The sequence below is a fragment of the Crocodylus siamensis genome, chromosome 12, assembly GCF_052110815.1.
Source record: "Crocodylus siamensis isolate JL-2025a chromosome 12, ASM5211081v1, whole genome shotgun sequence".
Lineage (NCBI taxonomy): Eukaryota > Metazoa > Chordata > Crocodylia > Crocodylidae > Crocodylus > Crocodylus siamensis.
Genome location: NC_143406.1, coordinates 50,716,740 through 50,742,231, shown reverse-complemented (window position 1 = coordinate 50,742,231; position 25,492 = coordinate 50,716,740). Strand labels below are relative to the sequence as shown.

General features: G+C 43.0%; 1 protein-coding gene across 3 annotated transcripts; it reads right to left on the bottom strand.

Annotated features, from left to right (window-relative positions):
• Positions 1 to 3,850: 3,850 nt before the first annotated feature.
• UBE2I (ubiquitin conjugating enzyme E2 I) lies at positions 3,851 to 23,106 on the bottom strand. Of its 3 annotated transcripts, none has more exons than XM_090023638.1 (7): positions 22,973 to 23,106; positions 16,340 to 16,418; positions 16,021 to 16,104; positions 13,978 to 14,050; positions 8,394 to 8,503; positions 8,135 to 8,214; positions 3,851 to 4,506 (listed from the first exon to the last, which is right to left on the bottom strand). In XM_090023638.1, the coding sequence occupies exons 2-7, from the start codon at positions 16,403 to 16,405 to the stop codon at positions 4,443 to 4,445; spliced, it is 477 nt and encodes a 158-aa protein (XP_089879764.1). In that variant the 5' UTR covers positions 16,406 to 16,418; positions 22,973 to 23,106; the 3' UTR covers positions 3,851 to 4,442. The 3 variants fall into 3 exon arrangements, with proteins under 3 accessions (XP_089879764.1, XP_089879763.1, XP_089879765.1); XM_090023637.1 differs by lacking the exon at positions 22,973 to 23,106 and adding an exon at positions 22,558 to 22,917; XM_090023639.1 differs by lacking the exon at positions 22,973 to 23,106 and adding an exon at positions 21,431 to 21,454.
• Positions 23,107 to 25,492: the final 2,386 nt, after the last annotated feature.

The window sequence follows — 25,492 nt, the reverse complement described above, 5'->3', positions numbered from 1 at the left end:
TTCAGTCCTCACAGACAGAAAGCTCTTAATAGGATTAGCCCCAAGAACCTCTCTGTAACCACAACCTCCCACTCCCATTATGTTCCATTAGCATGCAGAAAGACCTGAAAAGCAAGAATGTGTCATTCTGTTTTCAAATACTAGGTGGCACTGACACTACAGCCAGAGGCCCAGACAAAGTAGGTGCATCATGTCTGAAATGTACTGGGAGAGCCTTCAAGTTATTTCCTTCTCCAGCTCCTGAGCACCTGTGATCCAGTGCAGGAATCTGGTCCCAAAAGACTTAAATGCTACAAGAGCCGGCCATTTAGATTAACCTAAAACCAGAAGGGTTGGGATGTAGTCACCTACCATAAAACTGTTAAGAACTGTGAAATGTTAGATTTTTCCAAGTTGACAGAATTGCTTCAGTCACCTGCTTGGAGCAGTAAGGTAAGAAAACTGACAGATGCTTCCAAGGGGAGGGGAGTCTTGGTGTACTCCTTGGAAAGAAACACATATCACTCCTTTTCTACACAATATAACCCAACAGAAAGCAACAAAATTGCAACTAAAGCAATACATGAAAAGAAAAAAATCCTATATTAAGTTATGGAAGATGCTTAAAATCAGTGGATTCTTCAGATAAAACTCTTGGGGACATAAGCCACTTTTTCACAGATTTCAAGGGAAGCATAACTTTAAATATAAATGTTAAAATACTAAAATGAAAGTCAGTAACAAACTGGGATAGACCTGATGAAGAATATCTTGCATTCAAAAGATTGTCTAGCTCTATCCCAACTATACAATTAGTCCAATAGGAGATATCCTAAGAAGTCCTCATCTCTCACAATTTCTGGACCATCATGGCTACAACCTCACTCTTCCACTACAAAAATCTTCTAATAAAGCCAAGTGTTATGCTAGAAGAATCCTATCTTTGGTCTTAAACAGTTACTGTTTGTTAGATATTAATGCTAATATTCTAACTGAATAATTCATCTTGTTTTATATGCTAGTTGTGTATTATTAGTCTAACCAGTATGCAGTGAGCCCTGCTTAAATGCACAATTCCAGGATTGGGAAACAAACAACTATTTACCCCAGAGTGTGTATTTACTAGCACTCAATGTAAGTGCTCATTAAGAATAGGAACAGCCTGTGCTCTGGTTTAACCCCTCATTAGTTACCTTTTTCTCACATCCTATGACTAACAACAGCCTTGAAATGAAGACTTTTCAGGTATGGACATATATTTTAGAGCATGCCACAGCTTGTGCATCAGCTGTTACCTGTTAAGTCTGCAGAACCCTTAGCTATACCACCCTACCCTTTATTCTGAAAGAAGCAGAATTAAAACTGGAGCAGATTTGCCACACTTGTAAGATTATAGATCATGCAGATGTAGTAGTGGCATCCCAATAGCTTGTATCGGTATCCTTTGACATTAAGATCATAGGAAAGTAGGGCTGGAAGGGAACTCAAGATCATCTAGTCCAGGCCCCCTGGTTAAGGCAGGATTGTCCCAGACTGAACGGTCCCAGCCACATATCTGTCCAATCAGCTCTTGAAAATTTCCAAGGATGGAGATTCCACAAGTTTCTGCAGGCAGCCTGTTCCAATGTTTGACCACCCTCAAAATCAGAAAATTCCTCCCCATCTCCAGCCTGCATTTCCTCTGCTGCAGTTCAAATCCATCGCTCCTAGTTCTGTCCCCTACAGCCATAGGGAAAAACCCATCACCATCCTCTCTCTAATTGTCCTTCGGGTATTTGAAGACAGTTATCAAATCCCTTACCCCCCCTTCCGTCTTCTCTTCTCGATTAAATAACCCTACCTCTTTCAGCCTTTCCTTGTAAGTCCCGCTTCCCAGGCCCCTAACCATTTTTGTCACTGCACTGGACTCTCTCCAATCCATCCACATCCTTCTTGAAGTATGGGGCCCAAAACTGGACCCAGTCTCCAGATGAGGCCTCACCACCACTGAACAGAGGGAAAGAATCAACTCCCCTTAATCTGCAAGTGACCCTCCTGTTGATACAAACCAAAATACCATTGACACTTTTGGCAACAAGAGCACACTGTTGGCTCATTATTCAGCTTGTTACATCTGTCTATATCCTTGGCCATTTTTCCAGGTAAGCAGTTGGACAGAGTAAGATTACGTTACAAAGTAGACATTAGGACTGAAGTTCATATGCACTTAAGTGGTTTATGCACTTAACCAACAGGTTACAATGAAAGCAAAGGCAAAGAAATTGAGATAAACATCATGTTATAATGTATACAGTTAGAATTATTAACTTATCCAGTATGCCTATAAGTGCAGCACACCAATTACAAGAATGGCCTTTTGAGAAGCATCCTACATGTATGCAAACTGGTTCAATCACGTTATTGTTTTTGTAGTATAACAGCTACACTGAACATGCTGCTGAGTAAAGAAAGCATTTTTGCCTCAGAAAGTATCAGCCGTACATACTTGAAAATACGTTTATTGATCCATTTTTCAAAGATCCCAAAAGTTAGACAACATCTTCCTAACCACCACTTTGTATAGGAGCACATAAGACACTAGTCTATGTGGTTAAAGGGAAGGTCAAACAGAACATTTGACAGCTTCTTTTGCCTGAACTGTACTTTCAATTAGTAAATCAGCAGAAGGAAAGTCAGTTACTTCCATGGGGCCAACATTTCATACCTTTTTTAGGCAAACTGGATCAGGGACTGTGGGTAGTAAATCTCTTCCTCATTCATGATAAAAATAATTTCCTTAACTTATTCTGCATTGATCAATCAATTCAACTTTTTGTTAACTGATATATATGAATACCCAATTACCAAAAATGATATTACACACTACTCACAGAAAGTGGAAAGATGAAAGCAAGGGAGATAAGGTTGAAAGCTGAGTTCTGTCTTTGGTTATGACAGTTAATCTAAAAACATTCCCAAAAATTTACAAACCTACTATCTCTTGGTAAAAATGGGACTATAAATGTAATAGGGAAATAGAGTTATATTTCAAAGCCAGTCCAGCTGCGGCGTTACATTTTAGATAGAGTGAAGCTTTTGTCATTTCATCACCAGTTTGGTAGAATTACCTTTGCAAAAAAGGAAGTGTGGGAAATAAGTCTATAAATGCTGTTACATTTCAGACTTGGTTGGGGCAAGGAAAAGAAGGGTCTCTTTAAATTTAAAAACTCTTCTCTTAGTCATAAGAGTTAAGTTATAAACATAGGCAAGAACTTTGCCCCTTCTCCCAATGTTACCTTCATTGACTTTCAGATAATGGTTCTCTCTCTCTTTTTTTTTTAAAGCAGTCATTTAAAAACTGTAGATTCTAAAAATTACCTCAACACTTCCAGCAAAATAGTCTTTATTATATACAGTTCAATCTAGCTTACTATTCTTTAGGTTCAATACCTACATATTTTGTTTTAAAACATTCCAATTTGTAAACCCTCACTCCAAACTGGTTATATCAATAACTGAATCTATAGGATTAATATACATAATAGTAGTGCATCTTGCTATCAGTCTATTGTTATATTTATAACCTAGTTACAGTACTGACCACTTTAACCAATCTAGCTAACAATACGCTAGTTGGAGCTTACTCTTCTTAAAAGATTTCAGGAATGGATTTAAAAGTACTTAAGGTTGTATAACCTTTACTCCACAGGATAGAGTTAAAAGGGGGCAACTTCTACAACAGATGACAATGAGAGAGATGGAATGTTATCAACGGCTTCTACAAAGGGACAAAAGGAGAGAGGGGTGGTATTTACTAAATTTTGTCTGAGACTGTTTAACAGGAAGCCCTTCCTCCTTTTAATTGTTTTAATGAAGATAATGAAACAAAAACCTTTATATAAACAGTTTATTTACTCTAAACAGCAACACAGACAAAAACGCCATATAAACACAAAGGAAGTGATGCAGAATCAAGATGCTGGCTGACTTTGGATCTCAGAGGCTCTTAAGCAATAACAACCTAGTTTCTGAAAGATAGAAAAACAAATTAAGGGGAGGGAAGGGGGTGGAGGGCATGATTTTTTCATACAGCCAGCTAGAGGCTAAATATAGTTCTAAACATTTTAAAGCATGCCTGCATCAGATAGCAAAGTAACTAGAGATACTAGTGAATTTATAGAAGTATAAAAGTTTATAATTTTACAGCAGTTGAAATACTGACATCAATATTAAAATAAAAGCAAGTTTTACATAACAATCAAAAATACAAAAGACTGAAGGAAGAGACCCTGTATGAAAAAACTGGGGCAATTCAGCGAATTTAGAACTGTATACAAGTGGCGAATATGGAAAATGGCACACATACAACCCCCTCCCCTAAGTGGATATTAATTGTACATAGCAACATTAGATTTTGCAAAAATTTTGTAAACAAGTTCTTGCCAAACCAATCCCTTCCTTTTAAGATGCTGCATGACAGGTGCTTATGATGGCGCAAACTTCTTGGCTTGTGCTCGAACCCTCTTTTCATATTCCACTCTGTTTTGGCTGGAGAGTAAAAAAAGAAAGCAATTACTTTTGGGGGGAACACACAGATATCAGATACAGCAGATGTCAATCTGCACAATGAGTTCTAGGAGTTCTTATGTATGAGACTAAATTATTTCTGAAGGCAGAAGATTAGACAGAGAAGTTTCCCTATACACTTAGAGGAGCAGGGACTCGCGGAAACACAGTACATGGCAGTGAACTAGTCAGGGTACAGTTCACATACTTTGCTTCCTTGCCAAGAAGGAGGTGCTGGTGTACTGTGCTTCCCTCTTGTAATGGGATTATTGTTTCTTTTCAGAACCAGGAAATGCAAAAATGAAACTGTAAAAAAGTTCTACCAAAAAAGACACAATCTGGTTGCCTTTTTTTAATGCTGACTTTCCCATGCATGCAAGAAGAATCCTTGCTGGGTTTTTGGTTGGAGCTGGGTTGGTCTAAGGACATAGCAGGCAAGGCTCTTTGGGTAGATGTGATATCTTTTATCAGATCAACTGAGTAGCTGGAAAAAAGTTCTTTGCAAGCTTTTGGGCGCAGTCATCCTGCTTCAGCCATAAAAAGTCTCTGGTGTACTGAGACTCCAAGGAATGAGAGAAGCTAAAAGTGTGACAGGTTGTCAGTGAGAATTCTCTAAAAGAATCCTTGTTAATTTGAGGCCAGGAGAAAAACTTGATGAAAAAGATAAAATTAAGGTGTTTAAAAGGTAAAGAATTTCCACAGAAGGGTGTCAGTACTAGCTTTTATCACTAGACACCTACATCCACAACTCAGAATTTCATCCTAGCCTCTATTTGACAATGCTTTGCACCACAGATAAGTACTAAGTTCAGTACACGTGGCAAGCACCCTGAAGCTTATTACAAAAGCAGGTGCTGCTTCTAGGTAAAGAGGAACAACTATGAGAACTGCCCTTAAAATCTTCTGCAAATGACCATACAAGTTCTAATTACATGTTCCAAAAGGAAAGGCAGACAAATGGCCAACCTGAATAAGTAGGCGGCAGAATTCCAGAGCTTCTTTTTTGCCACCACATTCTGCATCAGCAGTAAATAAATGCCAGCTCATGACTAAACAATCAAAGGGTTAAATGAGAAAGATCTCTGCTACAGAGTAACAGCTCATGTGTCCAAAACTACACAATTCCTTTAAAAAGGTCATTTGGAATCCACTTTGATTAGAAGGGGCCATCAAATCTTACAACCTGGCAGTTTGGGTAAGACAGATCACTAGTATTTGGGCAAAAGGTGTATTTGTTGCAGGAAAAAGGAAACAGATTATTTTGAGAAGTGGGACATGACCACAACTTTGTGGACGCATCACACTGGTAGATAGATGTTCAGCTCACGCCTGCTTAGCAAAACTGGCAGGCAGGAAACATGACATCTCATTAAGTTCTCTTCACACACTGGAGTCATAATAGTTTTCTTCTAAAGCTTCCTAGATTGCACATGGAACAATTTAACTGGCAAGTTAAATGATGTGCTTTCTCCTCAAAATCTCACAATCTTTTCCTGCCACAGAAGCCTGCCAGCTATCATCTCTTGCCTTAGCAGGTCTGTATAGGTGTGTACTTGAACTTAGTTTCTCCCATCTAACAAGGAAAGACAGGAATATTCTAGTAATAGTGCTTAAAATTCCATTAGTCTTACAGAGCAACAGATCAGCAGTTAAGACAGTAAGCCACCAGTACAAATCTGAACAATTTATTTTCTTGAATACAAATATAACAGTTCAATTGAAAAGACCTGTTTAAACAGTATCACATCTTCCTATGTATTTATTTACCAGATCAAGTTGCAAATGCATGTGACCTCTTGCTCTCTGGGTAATTTCTCACAACCCCAATTATTCATTAAGAGTAACAGTGACCTGGACTATCACCACGGTGCACACACAAGTTAGACATCCTTTTAGCTACTCTGCAGCCTATGAAGATATGATACACTTGGGTCAGTCTACTTTTAAGATACATTTCCATCTGATGAAATCCCTCTAGATGTGGGAAGACTTGTGAGCCAGCATCCATGCACCTCACTTTGAGTGTTCTGGGTTTTAATCTCAAGTTAAAAATCAAGTTTTGGCTTTACACATACAAGAGGTATTGCAATTCAGTAGGTGTCCCTTGTTCTGGAGATGACGACTGCTGGAACTGATGCAGTTATGAGGAAGGGAAAATTGGATGGATATAGCTGAAGAGCCTTTATACAGCTGTAGAAAAGCTTTAACAAGCCCTGCTCCAGGTCTTCTATAGCCCAGTTCTATACAAGGGACTTGTAAGAGAGCATGCAAGTTCCTCAGAGTTTATTTTATTTTTGCTAAGAACTAAGCACATAGAAACTACTACTTTCATCTCTTGTAACTAGGTTCTTAGCTGGAAACTTGATTCTTATTATGTTAATGTCAACAAGAGACTGCAGACAAAAGGAGCTTGACTTTATATACAAGAGTCCGGTTTTCCTTTTGTGGTGGTACTTGCCTAGAACCTGCTCTCTGTAGTTCACTATGAATGGGAGGTGAGTTGGGGGTAGAGCTGGGACAAACAAAGGACTTGTTTTTGCTCAAAGTTGGTATGATGTGCTCCAGCTGATGAGTAAAATTCAGATTCCCATTTGGTGGTATGATTTTAAAACAAATTTTACTCCATATGCATCATCTCCCAGCAGCTTACTTTTAAGTATAACCTGCCTCGTATTCCTTTACCTTTAAAAATCAAGGAATGCACAGTCTAGACTCTTGCCTCGAACTCCTGTCCCTAGCTGTATGCAGGATCATCTCCCACCCTGTGCCTGCATTCACTGATATTGAAGAATCTACTGAGGTTCTCTCAACTTTAAAGCCCAGTCCTCCACCCTTATCCTTCCTCGATCCTGATGGCCCCATGAGACTAACTCTGCCCTCTAGGGTCAGCAGATCCAAGTGTTTTCAGAACTTGGCACTTTTCAATTGTTACTGTCCAAGATCGGGGAGGGGGGAGGGGAGGAAGAGGGTTAGCTTGGAATCCCACAGCTTTCATTTGAACCTTTTATTTCCTCATTTCCAGCCTTGATTACTGGGACTTTGCACCATTTAAGCCTGTGCAAAATACAGACCCAAAAGTTACTTCCATTATTTTTCCCTTCAAATATATTACATATGTTTTATTACATATGTTTCAAGTCCTTCCAATGGCTCCCTTTATCACAAGATCAAAACAGTTTTAAGCTCACTAATTAAATCTTTCCTGGAGACTAAAATGCCCACAGAGCCTGCCATTAAATACCAGTTTGTCAGGTGGTAAACTACAACTGTACAAACAACTAGTATCCATGACTTGCTACCTTGTATTTCCTTTTTTTTTGCCTCTATCATTGTTTCATTTAATTGCCATGCTTTGTCCTTAGCCCAGCCTGTCAGCTGTTTAGAAGCGGTAACTCTAGACATATCTATGCAACACCCAACACAATGGGAACTTGATTCCTGACTGAGGCCACCGTGCTGTTATAACAGCAGCACAAGATAAGGGACCTTCAATATAAACTTTCACTTGAAGCTGCAGCATAAGAAAACACCTCAGAAATTCAGGCCATTGAACAGACCAAGAAATTACCGTCTAGGGGCTGATTTATATGCATGTGAAAAAAGTACTAACCAGTAAATTGTGTAAGCCTCTGCTTGAGCTGGGTCTTGAATATTTGGTTCATTTAGAAGTTCTTGTATTCCTAACAAGATCTGTTTGAGAGATGGAGTACAAAGAGTCATTTGTATAAGTAATACTATGAAACATGCAATTCAGAACTTTTTATAAAAAAGCATGATGAAGCATCCATATCACATCTTGAATTCTCACAACATGACAAAGCAAGCAACGGTACATATGTCTGAAGTTTAAAACAGAAAAAGTTTATGACCTGTTTAATTGTGATTGCTGGCCTCCAATCCTTGTCCTCCTCTAAGATAGAGAGGCACACTGTGCCTGAAGGATACACATTTGGATGGAATAACGGAGGTTCAAATTTACCTAAGACAGAAGATGGATGACAGTTCTTTATGTGAAAAAAACTTAAGATTCTTGGATCAATTCTTAAGTCAAAATATTTAAAAAACTGGCATCTATTAATGGTGGACACTTTTCCCTATCACAATCCCCTACTGCAAAACACCCCAGTTACAGTATTTGTTGGATTTCTGCAGTGCAGTTACTATTAGTCCTTCCACACTTCTTGGATAAAAACATTAGAATTCACCCCAGGCTACTTTGGTCCCAGATGAACAGGACAGGTAGTCTAGGCTAGGATACAGAGAAGTTCTGGTATGGATAGACAGTAGGTATTAGCATCAATAGGCACTGACATTTTGAAGGCAAAAAACAGGTCCCAAAACAAGTAGCTGCATGCACCAGCCGTCACACTGGAAGAGAATCTTCCCTGTTATTTCAAACATCTTCACACAGTTCAGTTGTATACCTGCCTCTCTCTCCCCTCCTGCCACCCTCCCAACCCCACCGCATTTTTTAAAAAACACAAAGAAACATGAATGAATTTTGGTCCTAAAATCAAATTTTGTTTCCTTAATAGCCCCACAGTCTGTACTAGGCTTAAATGCAAAGCAACAGATAACCTACCTTGAAGCAAAACACTAATAAGCGAACGCTGAATATACTTTTTTCTGCACTGCACCATGGCTTTAAGCAAGATTTAACCTATAATAAAATTTATGGTTAACAAGTTGGTCAGTTGACCAGTCAAATAATGTCAATTGACTGGTCAACTGACCACTACAATTTGACCAAAGTCAAAAATTGTCAAATGTACTCTGAAGCCAAGAGTGCACTGGCATAGGTGGTATCTTTTTTATTGCATCAGTGTCATCTGTTAGCAAGGGCAGAAGCAAGGACTTCTTGCCCCTCGGTCCTGCACATAGACACATTCTCCATTTAGAACTCCTCTCTCCTGAGCCACACGCGGCTGCAGGAGATGCTCTCTGGTCAGGGAAGAACCAAAGCCAGCTACATAAAAAAGGGTTCTCCTAATGGCCAGCTGCTATGAATGCAGACATTTCCAAAAGCAACATGGTACTCCTGGGGAAGAACGATCAACAATATAAATACAGAATGGGCGAGACCTGACTGGATGGTAGCACTTCAGAGAAAGATCTAAGCATCTTAGTAGATCAGACTTGGTACAAGTCTGCAGTGAGATGCAGCTACACAAAATGTGAATGCCACTGTGGTACACATCAATAGAAGCATTACATGCAAGATATAGGACACGACAGTGCCTCAACTTTAGTTACGCTTCATCTAGAGTAGTGTGTGCAGTTTTGGGCTGTACATTTTTAAAGAAGGATCTGGCGAAGTTAGAAAGGGTCCAGACGCAGGCAACAAAAAATGATAAAGCACTTGGTAGGCAAGTCATACAAGGAGAGGTTGAAGGAAACAGACAAGTTCAGAGGCATTTAAGAGGAGACATGGCAGCAGCCTTCAAATACCTGAAGGTCAGCCATAAAGAAGGAGGAAAACATCTTTTCTCTCTTGCTGCTGAGAGTTGGACACAGACCACCAGCTTGAAGTTGTAGCCAACTTGGTTTAGATTAGGTACCAGGAAAAACGGTTTTCACTGTTAGGACAGTGGGGCAGTGGAACAGACTGCCTAAGGAAGCTGTAGAGTCCACCACTGGAGGTGTTCAAAAAGAGGTTGGACAGACATTAGTCAGGGATGATGTAGGGGTAGTTATGCCTACTTTTTACTATGAGAATTTCCATGCTTCTGGACTTTGCCGATGGCCACATAGGGTTGAGGGAATTTTTTCCCCTCCTGCTGCTACATGCATCGGGAAAGTTTTTTAAGCCTCCATCAGAGACATTGGGTATTGACTGCAGCCAAGGCTGGGGATTTTGACTGGGATGTGCTGATGCTCTTGCTGGGACTTAAACCTGGAGAGATTCCTGGCTAAAGGGTCTTTCCCCTCTGCTTACAGTCAGATCAATTGCCATATTTGGGGTCAGGAAGGAATTTTACCCCATGGTCAGACTGGTATGGACTGTGGGGGTTTTCTTTCCTTTGTAGCAGGGTGTGGGACCCTTTTCCTTAGATTTCTCTAGCATATTTTTATGTCACACTTGCAGCAGTGTGACAGTGGGGGCCACTGTCCTCCTGCTGTACCTGTGGCAGATTAGGGTGTTAAGTCTCGTGGCTGTGTTGGGGACGACTACAGTTTTACTTCCATTAGACAGTGGATTCAGATCACAGAATCATAGAAGTTGGGTCGAAGGGACCTTGTAGATCTTCAAGTCTGACCCCCTGCCTGGGCAGGAGAAAAAACTGGGCTCAAATGATCCCAGCTAGGTAGGCATCAAGCCTCCTCTTAAAGACCCCCAGGGTAGGAGCCAGCACCACTTCCCTTGGAAGCTGGTTCCAGATCCTAGTCACCCTCACTGTGAAGTAGTTCTTATGGCTGTCTAATCTAAACCTCCTCTCCAACAACTTGTGTCCGTTATTCCTTGTTATGCGGGGGGGTGCTCAGGGAAACAAGATCTCTCCCAAACCCTTCTGGTCTCCCCTAGTGAGTTTACAGACGGTCACCAGGTCCCCCCTCAGCCTTCTCTTGTGAAGGCTGAACAGGTTCAGGTCCCGCAGGCTCTCACTGTAGAGTCTGCCCTGTTGCCCCCGGATCATGCGGGTGGCCCTCCTCTGGACCCTCTCCATGTTGTCCACATCCCTCATGAAGTGCGGCACACAGAACTGGACACAGTACTCCAGCTGCAGCCTGACCAGTGTTGCATAGAGAGGGAGGATCACCTCCTTGGCCCTGCTTGAGATGCACCTGTGGATGCACAACAAGGTCCGGTTAACCTTGCCAACTGTTGCCTCGGATTGTCGGCCCATGTTCATCTTGGAGTCAATAATGACTCCAAGATCCCTTTCTGCCTCCGTGTTCTCAAGAAGGGAGTTTCCCCATCTTGTAAGTGTGCTGCTGGTTACTACTGCCCAACTGGAGCACCCTGCACTTGTCAGTATTGAAACGCATCCTGTTTTTGTTAACCGACCCCTGTAACCTATCCAGGTCTTGCTGCAGTCTTTCCCTCCCTACTAGCGTGCTCACCTCACCCCACATTTTGGTATCATCAGCTAATTTAAACAGATTGCTTTTCACCCCATCGTCCAAATCACTGATAAAGAAATTGAACAGCGCGTGCCCAAGAATCGAGCCCTGGGGGACTCTGCTGCCCACTTTTCCCCAGGTCAAATATGACCCATACACCACTACCCTCTGAGTACAACCCTTCAGCCAATCTGCAATCCATCTGACTGTGTAGGCATCAATGCCACCGTCGCCTAGTTTTTTAATGAGGATGGGGTGGGAGACGGTGTCAAAGGCCTTGCTGAAGTCCAGAAAGACTACATCCACAGCAACACCTGCATCCAATGCTTCTGTGACCATCATATAGGGTGGTTTAGATAGGGATGAGCCTGCCTCAGGCAGGGGGTTGGACTCTAGAAGACCTCTGGGCATCCCTTCTAGTCCTCTCTCTCTGATTCTATAAAATGTGACCAGCAAAATGCTTGAAGAGTTGGCCTGCTGCATACTCAGACACTAAATATAGCAAACAGAAAAGACAAAAAATCAATTTTTAAAACAGCTGGGTTTTTTTTTCCTAACAGTTCAGCTTAATTTAGGGTTTCAGGATAAAAGCTATGAAAAAGAAGAACTCTTCACTCTTGAATACCAATAACATTTATACTTATCTAACATTGATAGGTATAAAAACTTAATTTTTTACAATGTAATCGTCTCAATTCACAATAAATTATGTTACTTTTTTTTAAAATCTAGATGAAGTATCTACCTGCTAAAGATTAGACATTCCTCTCTTCACTGTTATAATAAAGTAATGCTTAAAATACTTGACTGGTCAAATGGTCAACCCTAATGAGACCCGACAGGAACGCGGGCCCCTCATACCACTGGTACTCTTAATAGTTTGAAATATTTCCTACTTTGAAACAGAATTCTTTTAGTACCACATCTCTCAAACCAGCTGAAGTTTTCTAGGATGTCCCATGTCAGCATTTGCAGATCAAAAGGCTGACATCTTGTTATGTTATAAGCACTTGGCTGGAGACCTACCACATGCCTCTGGCAAACAAAACCTACCTAAAGAGCTGAGACGCACCATACATTTCAGAAGAGGCTAAAGAAATTGTACCATATAATGGTCTGCTCTAAAGAAATACTGCTCTCAGAAGAACTTAAGTCTTGGCATCAAAGAGAAGACTTCTACCTCAGAAGCTGCTTAAGGACACCAAGGAGCAACCGAATGTTTTAGAAACTATATGCTAATTTAAAAACATATGTTCAAGTAATTGGCTGGGAGACTAGAAATCCAGTGGCAGAGAAAAATCCATTAATTTGAAAGACTATTCCTTCAAGATTTCCTCAGTTAGTGGATTAGTGTTGTTTGGTTATCAAATATTAAATAATTGCAGAAATTGTTATTATACAATCCCGAATATGCAACATGGCAATATCCCATCTCTCTCACAGTATATAGTTAAAAGTTACAATACAGTTTACATTTAAGAAACCTCGCTGAATGTTTCGGTTCTTTACAACAGGGGTGGGCAACCTGCAGCATGGGTGACACAAAGGTCAGGCGCAGCCTGTGTGCAGGCACAGCTGTGCAGCAGATTGGGGGGTGGGGCAGGCAGCAGATCAGGCAGGGAAAGGAGATCAGAGTGGCACTGGGGAGGGCACAGGGTTTAATTATGGCATGCAACTGAAAAGGTTGGCCCCCATGGCTTTACATAGGCGGGTTAACAGGTGGAACGATGTCAGTCTTTGAAAATTTAATGACTTTTGAACATTTCACGAAAGACAGAATAAAGAAAATTCTGAAGCTAAGTAGTCTACTTGGCTCGTGAACTGGTGCTAAAGATCTGTTCAATTTGAAGTTTTTGGAAAAAAGCATTAGATGCTTACTTTGCTACGTACACATGAACAGGGAATCTGATTAACTCCAGTCCTGGTGATTTTCAGCCCCTTTCTACAAAATGCATTTGGTGCAATGTTCGGTCATTTGCTAAACCAAAGCCAAGGCAAGGCAATTCTCTTCTGAGAAATACCAAGTTTCAAATCTGAGCTATTTTTACTGACCCAAAGAAAGACAATGGTCTTTTTACAAGCATTCAGTCATGCTGAATTCAAGTAGCCAAACAACTCATCTCAAATTTTCTTGAGAAACCAATCACCAAAAAATAAAGAAATTAAATCATAAAGAACATATGACTGCATCTGGGGGGGAGAAAAAGATAGGTTATGACATTTTTAAATTACAGCATGCCTCACTGAGAGCCCAGATTTGTTTTGAAGGGTTACAAAATAATCACCCTATCATCAGTAGCCAGTAGCTAGATAGTTCATTGTACAGCCCTGAAACACTAACTGACCTGATCCCATTCTATTAAAAATGCGTAATTATGCTGTTTTACTTACATTTGGGGGGCGAGGAAGGATAATCATCCTTGAAAAGCATCCGTAGCTTAAATAAGCCTCCTTCCCATGGTGTCTGTCAGAAAATTACAGTTGAAATATTTAGGTTACAGTATCATGCAAAGTATGCCAAGCATTTTTTAAAAAGAGGGAAGGCTTTTAGTTAAAAGGGGAGAGAAAGAGAAGCCAGGCTGTTCTGTGCAAGTCTTGCTAGTTCTTTGTCTTTTGCTTAACTCTTGTACCTGCCTACTTGGCTTCTTTTTAACACTACAATTTCCTGAACCATAAGCTACTACTCTTTAGAAGTCCTATTCTCTAACCTTTCATGTGCTATATCTAACATTTTTACTGATTTCACAGATAAAGAGTCTTACAGTTCCCCAGATGACTTCTTACTACTACCCTGATATCAAAAAGGACATAACCCAACCTTAACTTAATGTCCACCCTTGGTCAAAAAAGGAAGCCACCATCTACCTGAGAGATAATCCTCTCCCAACAAGATATTGCTACAACTGTGATTGGGGGGAAAGTGTTCGTCTCAACAGTCTTAAACCCCACAGGTCTGCAAACACCTCCTTTATGCACAAGACATTTTCTTTGACTTCCTCCAACCAAAGCATAGGATTTATGATTTTTTTCTAGGCTTCAAGACACCCTTATTTCTTGGACACTTGGACAGTAGTGGTTAGGACATAAAACCTGAGGAGGTGCTTAGTCTGTTGTTATGGACAGCTCTCTTATTTTGTCAGACTGATGTGAGACTTAAATTAGCATCCAGTGTTGAGGTCTCTAAAAGTAACATGACTGAGGTATTCAAGTTTGAGAATTCATATCAAGACCAACCAAATACTAATTTGATTACAAAAAGTCAAGTAGTTTATCCATGAATGGAGAGAGAGAGAGAGAGAGAGAGAGAGACTTCAGATTTTGGATACCAACAGCAAGGTTTTCTACTAAATCCATTGTTAATATATTTTAGCATCATCTAAAATTAGGTCAAGAAGTGACACAGCAAATTGTGTAAGTGACATGTACTTTGGTCCATGTGGACTAGAGGAGTGAAAGACTTCAGAGAGCCAAGCAAGACAGGTGAAAAGATAACAAATGGCAAATGGATAACACAATGGTAAAAGAAGTTCAGTGTCAATTAAATCTGGAGCAATAAACTCGTATTCTCCAGTGTGCAAATGACCCTTACATCTTAAAAGATTCTAAAGAACTGTACCAAATCAGGAAAGGGACCAGTATATCACTGTCAAAAAATCCAGGACAACCTCTACTTGATGTGTAACCTCAGTCAAAAAATGCAAGAAAGATCAACAGCTGCATAGATAACTCTTGCCAAAAATATGCTTCAGAGGCAGCACAGAGAAATATGATGAAAATCAGCAAAAAGAAAGAGAAATGTCTCATAAAAAAAGAGACTGGAATTACACATAATTGAGGTATAAAAAGGGATACAAAGGAATTAAATGAAGGCGGCAGTAGTTTCTGCTCTACCTGCATTACAGAAATGTCACACTGATGGAGAGGAAATTCTGTTTCCTCACAGCATATAAACAGGCTGCAGGATCTTGCGCCATGGGACACACAGGTCAAAATTTTTAGCAAGATTCCAGAAGGATCTGGCTATTCAAGAAGCACAAAAAATATTCATGGTTTTAATTAATAACAACAGTTTTAAAAAAATATTAATCTTCATGCTTTAAGGTTAAGCCAAATATTTGACCTTTAGAGACCATGATGATGAAATCCTAATGTGGAAGGACAGACTATTCCTTGCCTGCTTTCTACGAGTGTCAAACATTCACTACATCAGACACAGACTAGGTATCAAGGTGAACCCTAGGTCTGCTGCAGCATGGATCAGAAGAGAAGAACTGCCATGTGGTTCCAAAAAAGTTGGAGTTAAGTTAAAGCAGGAAACATCAGTTAAGCTTTATTTAATACAACACACTCCACAGTTGTTTGCTTTTTTATCTCTGACAACAGCTTAACACCTATCCCCCACACTGACAATTAAGTTGACAGTAAGAGTCTTACCCCTTTCTTTCCTGGAATAGCACATTCCCAATTCATGAGATTCATTGTGCCATCTGGATTTTTTGTGGGCACTGCAACAAATCCCTACATTAAAACAAAAAAACCAAACAGAGTGAGACTTCAGAGATACATTTAACATACCTGAACAGTGTAATTACTATACATACACCAACTTGGCTACAACTTCTTTATGCAATAGAGGAACAGATTTCAGCAGCTACTTTATAGTTCCACTTCAGTTAGGAAAGGTGATCACCATAAAAATTCAAATTCAGTATAGTGGCAGAAGCAGGATATTAGGGAGTTCTACTGTACTTACGAAGGGATGGTCTTTTCTCCAAGCTTTCCTCTCCTGTGCAAGTCTGCTGAGGGCTATCCCAGACATATTCAAAGTCCCTCTAAAATACAAATAACCACTGATAAGGTAAACACAACCCCTTAAATTAGTCATGCAATGCTATGAAACATTTCACACATCTCTCACATTTGCTTTTTACTATTCGGTTGACTGGCAGATCACTTTTTTAGTCTCCATCTACCACATGGTATCTTAGAAATAGAGCATCTAATCTTCAACTGTGTACTAAGTGTTTGTCTACACTGGGCCATTTAACAGTACGATATTTTGCGATGCTAGTGAGGATCCCCATCTTGACAATCCCCTAGTTTATTGACTTTGGTCAGTTCTTAAATACTAGCCCCATCTTGTGTTTCTTATTTGCATTACGTTATACGTGATTAAAACGGAATTCACTAGCAGCTTAGCAGCAACACTACAATGCTTACGATAAGTGCTCAGGAATAATAAAGAGTTAAATTTTGTGATCGTAAACATTATACTTCTCTGCTCTAACACACCAGGACAACATAGCATTCTCCTCTGTGTTGCTGTTGCTGGATACAAGACTTCCCTACCAACAAGCAGGAAAATGACAGTCAAATTTAGTCAGCCTGTAGGTTCCTACTAGAGACAGAAATTATCGTGTGCAGGAAAGACAGACCTGAAAACTTATTAGAATCACTTCAGTTTCACTAAGGCGGCTACAGCAACCACTGGGGGCGGGGAAAAAAAAAAAGACAGAAACTTAGGTTTGAGTGTGGACCAAAAGAGGAAGAGGCAGGCAGGGAGACACTGTTGGCTCCTGCCATCATTTCAATTCATTTGATTTTAGGACAAAGCTTGGTCCTGTCTTATTAGAGGCTGTACTGTCCAATGGAAAAGAGAAGGATGCAGAATCTCTGCTGACCGTCAAGGCCAGTAATTCTAAGCCTGGGTGCCATGGCACTCTGGGATACTTTGAGATGCTTTCAAGGGTGCTGCACAGTATTAGCACTATCAGGTGGGCAAATGATTCACAAGATAAACCCAAAGATTTCAAACAGGAAGCAACAGCATCAAAAGATGCTGTCATACCTAATGAACTGAGACTGGGCTCACAAAAGCTTACGAATCTCTGATTTAGTCAGTCTGTAAGTGCATCTCTATCTTGCCTTCTGTTTAACTTCAGACTAACACAGCTAACTACCTCTCAAAAACACTCTATACTGTGGTGGTCTTTCTGAGTTCTTTGCAAAAGAGTTGCTCTATTCTTTTTCTGTTGTGAAAACCAAGAGCTGGCTTTTTTTGGGGGGTGGGGGGCAAGGAAGTGGCAATTCTGGGGTGCGAGTCTAAAAAGGTTGAGAACAGTAGGAGTATCTACACAAAATGCTACTGTCCAGCAATTACTGTGCAGTTATTTAGTACTCGATTATACAAGTACCAAATAAATGCGCAGTAACTGCATTTATAGCAATGCTACTGTGCAGTAGCCTAATAATACTATGCAGTAGCATATTAGCAGTGTTGGTGCTGACATGCTACTGCACAGTATTATTCAGCTACTGCACGGTGAGCGTCTCGTGTAGACGTGCCCAGTACCTACGGCACTGGAGCAGCAAGCAGAACATGTGGAGGGAGGGTCATCATTACGAACTGCAGCAAAAACCTCCAGACCAGAACAAAAACAAAGAATCCTCATTATGAGGAGGGAAATGGATCAAGAATGGGAAGGAAAGCACTCTGCACAAAATGCTTTTCCTTTTTTCTTCCATCTTGCAACAACAACAGGAGGAAAAAGTGAATTATTTAAAAAAGTAATGTGGGTACCAGCATACTCAGGAGCTTTTCAAACAGGCAGTCACAAAAAATTCCTAAGACCTTCCCCCTATTTGAAGAGTCAGACCAACATGTCTTCATTCCATTTATAAATATGAAAGTTTCCATGTGTGAGGATCAAAGCTCTCCTTTTAAGGTTAAAGGATAAAACAGACATGAATTAAAATACCTAGGTCAGTACTGTAAAAATCAGTGTGAATGTTTTAGCTTGCTTGTCTTATTGCAGCAAAGCATTTAATGCTGCTTTATACAAATATGCATTTACAGATTTACATTGGAACTGACTGTTCATGCTACCTTACCATATTTGTCGGTAGCTATGGTACACTGAAGCCAGGCAGAGAGACTGGGATAGGGCAAATATACAGACCAACAATTCTGCTTCTATAATTCTCTGATTGGTCTACAATAGCATACACTAACCAGCCATACTGACTAAAGGCAGTGTGGACATGCACCTTACAGTCTAACTTGCTGGTTCCCAAACTTTTTAGACTCGTGCACTCCTTGGAAAATGTCAGTTCTTCATTTTCCCTCAGTTTTAACTGCAAGACCACAACAGGTCAGAATGTTTTTAACAACATGCTTCCTATTTGAAATCTCTGAGTTTATCATCATGTTTGCAACCCTAATAGTGCTAACATTGCATGGTACTCCACGGCACCCTTGCAAGGATCTGACGGCATTCCAGGGTGCCATAGCACCGTGGTTGAGAATCAGTGGTCTACTCAATTCAGAGATGTATAAGCTTTCATAAGCAAGAGTTCATTTCACCAGATGGCTTGAAAGGACATGCGCAGAGCTAGCTGTGTTCTTCTACAGCACCTGAAAAAGTGAGCTCTTGATCTTGAAAGCTCATGCACCTGTAAATCAGTTTCTAGCAGTGGTCTGCAATCTATGGCCTGTGGCCACTCCCCACGCCACTGCAGGGATGAAGACTGGCTGCGGCAAAACTAGATTTAATAGAAAAATAAACACAAGATACTTTGATACTAATACTTCTTTCAAAATATTCTCATTGTGTCAAATTATAAAATAATTAATTTAATTTAGTGAACCAAGGTCAGCCCCAGCAGAATAAAAGTAAATATGCAGTAAGCCCTACCATCATAATATACTCAGTAATTTATCCTCAGTTTCTCCCTACCCGCTGACAATCACAGCATGAGACAACAGATCTGTTAAAGTAATTGGTGGTCCTTTGGGCTACACTACAACCATCGGCTAAAAAACCATGAAAATCAGTTATGCTTATGGCTTGATCCCTAATTTTTAAAGGCAAAAAAAAAGGTAACAGCTACTCATAAGAAAAATATTAAGGATCAAGCTTTGTTTGCTGATGTACAAATGCAAATTCCACAAGATTAATGAACAGTTATATCAGAGCAAGTTTAATTAACCCATGTGGTCTGTGACCCATATTATACCAAAAAACCACCAACAAACACTGTTTTCCAAAAAGTGACATGCTGCACCTTCACCTTCTATTTTATTAGAGTAAAATGTTATACTTCTTTATCTAGCCTTCTTGCCTGCTCTAGCAGGTATGCACCGTGCTGTGGACTAACAAGCCTGCGACTTTCTTATTACACAGCATAAAGTTTCCCTCATAGTTCAGTAGAAGCATTAGATTCAGCTTAACACATCCATCCGATTTCAAGTTAAACTATTCTCAAAGTGATCTGCAGACAGTGAAGTATTTTTGTGTCCATCATGAAAGAGATTATATGCAGGACTACATCTGCATCAATGGTTTTACACAGTTATGTCTCAAGAGTAAGTTGAACTAAAATTTTAAAAGGACCGTAACACTCTATTACATAAATATTTTTCCTCTCACCTAATAAATCTGATTTCCTACTTCTACCTACTCTCCACTCAATGTAAAATGGACCTAGTTAGCTTCACTAATATGAATGGGAAAATTAAGGAAACATTTTTAAAGCGGTCACTGCTAAATATTACTATGATTTTTATATATTTCAAAACAAATAATCATAGTAATTAGACAGCATGACATTTTCACCAGCTTATTTCATTTAGCAAGTTAGTTTAATAGACAAGGAGAATATTTTCAAAAAGAAGAGTAACTTTAGACTTAAATTCCATTTTTAGAATTACTTAGAAATATTTTAATTTCTTACTAGAGCCATACAAATGGATAACATTGGACTAGTCACATGATAATTAATATATAAATCCAAAAATCACAAGATCTTTCATGTTATGAATTTATTTTCAAAATTTGTTTTTTTATAATTTAACTTGCATCTATCATCTGAGCTCAAGCTTGAAGACCTGGATACGGATTTCACTGCATATAGTGTCTGAGTTAACTGACTGTACAATAGAAACTAAAATGTTATCCCTGAAATTAAAAAAATACAAATGGGGGCTGCAACAGAACAAAGAATTGGACACTATAATACAAACCTAAATACAAAATTAAATTGATTTTCAGAGCCTTTTTCTAAAGCTTATGACTTTCCAAGCAACTAGCCAGGAAAGAGGCTTGAAACAAAAGATTTGACAAAGAAAGAGATGTTAATGGGGAAAAAAACCCCTTAAGAACCCCCCACCCCAAGAACTGGCCAAACACGATTTTAGCCAAGTTCATATTTCCTCTGCACCAAACCGTAAACGAACAGAGCAGCAATGTGAAGAATCATGGTCTTGGTCTAGAGGGTAAGGTACAGGTCTGGTCTCTTTGGACTACATTTTATTCCCACAGGTGCCACAGGCTACATGGGTAACCATCGGCAAATCACTTCGAGGGACTCAACCTAGATTTGGACCAGTTTACACAGACTCTCACATTTTCTGAAGCTCCCCCTAGCTGAAGAAACATTTCTAGGTTCTCTCTCAATTTCAAGAGTTTTGAAAAGATTCCCTCAAAGTGTTTATATTGCAGGATTCCAAATACTAGGCCCTTAGCAGAGAAAAGTATGATCAACATTGTGATTCCCCAGATTTATGCACCTCGTGTATTTTTTTTTCTGGACAGACAGTTGCAGATACAAATTTTACAGACAGCCAGTTTAACTTTCTTTTAGTAATGTAATTTGTAAGTAATACAATTCAAAGCTGGCCGTTTCATTTTAGTGTCTGCTTATTCATCTGTGGAGGTGGGAGATCATACACCTTGCAACATGTGCAGCCATGCAAAATGAACTGTGAACACATCAAAATCCTCAGGCAGAAAGTACCACGGACTTCTTACGGGCACTGCCAGAAGATCTATGTTAAACTTTAAACCTTTCTCATTCCAGACTCAGAAGCAAACCAAGAACTCCAGGGACAATTTCAATGCTTCTGCTCCGGTACCCTGCCTGCTGGCATGCAGCAACGTCTAACCACGCTGTGTGACAGAGCAGGAATATAAACACTGTTTTCTTCCTCAGCGTGTTCAGAAGCACGGGTATGTTCTGTACACTGCTATGAGCTAGGCCCTCGGTAGCTCTTTTAATCGCTGGTGAAGAGTCCTCATATGGATTATACCCCAGGTTCCACTCACTCCTAAAAAAATCAAATGCAAATATCTAAAGTTTGCCATATCCTGCAGAATCATTATTCTAATTATTCTTCTAAGAGGACACAAACACCTGCTACTAAGAGAGAAGACCTAGGTCATACAGGGCCAACAAGTGGCACGCAAGAGATGGGGGGTGGGCAGGGAGCAGAAAACAGAGCAGCAGGTGGTACGAGGAAAGAGATTGGAGCAGTACTCAGGGAGGTTTAATTCGTGGCACATCTGCCAAAAAGGCTGGTCCCACTGTGCCAGGTCATGATCACTTGGAGGGGAAACAAGGCACAGAGTAAGTTAGCCAGGCCTTCGGTAGTATCTGCCCAAGGAAAGTGCCTGGCCACACCTGCTGCTCAGAGCAGCCCTGCTCGAGAAAGGAGGAACATGCACCAAGCCCCTCAGCACAGCGCAAGGATGAAGGAGCTCATTCCAGTCCATCCTTCCCGCTTCTCCATTAACCCGTTCACCAGGAATGGCCCTGCAGCACCGTGCTCATTCACTGCCACTCTGCTCCAACCCGCATCTTGTCCGTCAAACAGGACCGCAATCCTTGCGCCTCGGTTTAACTTCAACTCTTGCACCGCGCGGTGGCTCCAGGTACCAAACTATTTATTTAAATCTGGAGTAGTGACTCCTGCCGACTCCCCCTTACATAAAGAAGGGTGTTTTCCTTCTTAAAGTGGGTTGTTCGCTGCCCCCGAGCGGAACAGGCAAAAAGCACAGAAGACTGCAGGGCCTGTTGCCGCAGTTGTGCAAGGTCCTCCCCAGTCTTAGAAAACACTTCCAGCCCAGCCAGCCCAGCAACACCCGGGTCCCGGTCCCAGTCCCCGGGCCGCTAGCCCGCGGGGAAGTGCCCCACCTCGGAGGAGCCGCCTGCTGCGCGCGGGCCCGGCCCCGGCCCCAAGGCAGCACCGGGGCCGCCCCTCGTGCCGCACAGGGCCGGGCCGGCGGGAAGTTTGCTGCGGCCCTCGCACAGCGTAGCATAGCGCAGCGCTCCGCTCCCTCCGCGCCGGGCATCAGCGCCACCCGCGCCTGGGACAGGGCCCGCGGCCTCCCCGCGCCGGGAGACGAGGCCCGGGGGAGGCCGCGCGGCCCGGGGAGGGGGCCGAGGAGAGGGAGGGGGCGGTCCGGCTGCCAGCACCGCGGCCCGCCCCAGCCGGAGCCGCCCCGCGTGGCCCGGAGGAGCCGGCGCGGCCGCCCTTCCCCCGGGCCGGCCCGGCCCGGCCCGGCCCGGCCATTCCCTTCCCTTCCCCCGCTTCCCGGCCGGGCCTCACCGTGAGCGGCCGCAGCACCCGCGCGTGTCCCGGATTGAGGCGGCGGCGAGTGACCCGGATGTTCCCGGCCGCTCCCCCCCTTTGTCTCTGCTCCGGACTTTCCCTCCCTCCTGCTCGGCGCGGAGCGCGGCGGCGCAGCGCGGCGTGTCCCTCCGCCCGACCCGTCCGTCCCGCTGCGCCGGCGCGCTCTGACCCTCGCCCCGACCCGTCCGCCACGCCGGCCACCCCCGCAGCACGTAGGACCCGCAGATGGCCAGGATGGTGCCTGAGGCGCGCGGCTCCCGCAAGTGTCGGCGGCGCGGCCCGGTTCGGCTCGGCCCAGCTCCGGTCCTCTCCGCTGCGCGCTGTGCTCAGCCCGCGGCCATGCCGGCCTTTTCCTGCAGGCACCGAGGAGGCTACCTGCGGCCTCGGGTACTCAGGACCCGGGGCGGGGAGGTGCTGTACGGGGTGCGGCGGCGCTGTTCGGCCCCGGCCGCGGGCGTCGTTCGGGCAACTCGTGTGTCGCGTCCGAGCAGGCAGCCCCTGCTCTGGCACGCGCGAAGACGAGTCCGCGGCCGCAGGGAAGGGCCGAGCGGACCCCGGGGGAGCGGGCGGGCCGGAGAGGCCGGGGCTCGCCGAGACAAGGCTGCACCGGCCGGTTGCGCCGCCACCGCCGCCGCTGCTTCAGGTCTGGGCAGCCCCGGGGCAGGGGCCGCTGCCCGCGCGGGTGTCGTGTCTGTGGGGCTCAGCCCGGAAAGAGCCTTGCGATCGCCATCGCCGCGGGCCAGCTTTTGGGGGAGGCGCTGTCTCGGGGCCCGTCCCGCAGTGGCCGGCGCCAGCCGCTGCTCCGTCCTGTCCTGGGCAGCGCTGAGCTCCGCGGGGCCTGTCTCTGCCCCACACACTCTCCTCCGGCCCAGGCACCCGCACCTGTGTTGCAGCAGGTACCGACGTCTGGTATCGACCTGGGGCCGTGCTTGCCCAGTACAATACATGTCCTGCATTGCAGAGCGGGCCCAGGGCCCTGCTGCCACGCCCGAACTGGCACGAGATGGACAGAAAGGCGTCCCCGTCACGCTGAGCCTGCGCCCCCGTAGGGCTGCCCGCCACAGCTCGGGCTCCGCTGCTTGGTGCTGGAGCCGCCGTGCCAGGGGATGCACATGTCTGCGGCACGAGAGGGAGGTGGGCATCACAGGCTCGGCCGTTCAGCTGGCGTCCCAGCAAGTGCTTGCTTCTGGCCACTGGCATCGCAGCACTGCAGCCCCCAAGCACCCACAGTCTTGGCAGGAAACGCCAACCTGTGCGGATCCCACTCTTCCCAGTGGACTTTTGGGTTGACTGTGGGCAGCTGTCCTCTTAGGTGTCTGGTCACTTAATGTCACATTAGGTCTTACCTGTGTCGGCAGCATTGCGAGAGACTCTGGGCCCCCTTGCACTGTATGCCCTGCCCTCTGTAATCAACTTCTTTTCAACGTACCTGGCAAATCAATGACTAGATTTTTTTTTAAAGCCTATTAAAGAGCCAAAGAAAAGTAGGGCTGGAAGGGACTCTGAAGGTCACATTGTCCAATCCCTTGCTCAAGGGAAGATCTCTCCTGACTCAACCGATCTAGTTCAAGTGATCCTCGAACCTGCTCTTAGACAGCGAAGGATGGAGGTTCCAGCGCCGGTCGGATGCTTAACCACCCTCACAGTGAAACACTTCTTCCTAAAATTAAGCATAAATGTCTGTGGCTGCAATTTAAGACCATTTCTCTTTGTCTTGTCTCCTGTGCCCACAGAGACTAACCCCTCTTTATAACTTCCCTTCAGGTATTTGAAGACTTATCAAATCCCTCTCAGTCTTTTCTACACTAAATAATCCCGCTTCTTTCAGCTTTTCTTCCTAAATCAAGATTCCCAGATCTCTAATAATTTTTGTGCCTGTCCATGAAAATCTAATCTGTTCACATTTCTCTCAGCGTGATGCTCAGAACTGAGCATTTCAGACAAGGCTTCACCAGTGCTGTAAAGGGTACAAGAATCCCTTCCCTTAATTTGTATTTAAATAATATTCATTCAGTACATGCTTTCTATCCAAGTTTAAAGACAGTTTAAACACCTGAACTAGGGAAGTCACTGGCTAAGCGCCTAAGTGGTATTAATACAGCCCAGGATGTGGGGTTCCTTGGTTTGGTTTGGTTTGGAGCAAGACTCATTTTCAAGTTACAGTTCACTCTAGCCCCCGGGTCTGTCTCTGCAGCACTGCAGCCTGACCACACATTCCTAGCCTGTACTTGTACCTGTGATTGCTCCATCCTACCTTTAGGACTTTTGCACTTGTCCTTATTGAATTTCATTCAGTTCATTTTGGACCAGCTTGTCAAGATCATTCTGGATCAGGGGTGGGCAATTATTTTGGCTGGGACCACTTAATGAGTTTTGATGAGCTGTTGAGGGCTGCAAACATCTACTGTAATGTATTTTAATAGTTTGAAATAAAGTCCTATTCTTGTATGTTTTGGGGGGGCAGCACTTGTGTACTGGGTCCTGGGAGCTGACCAG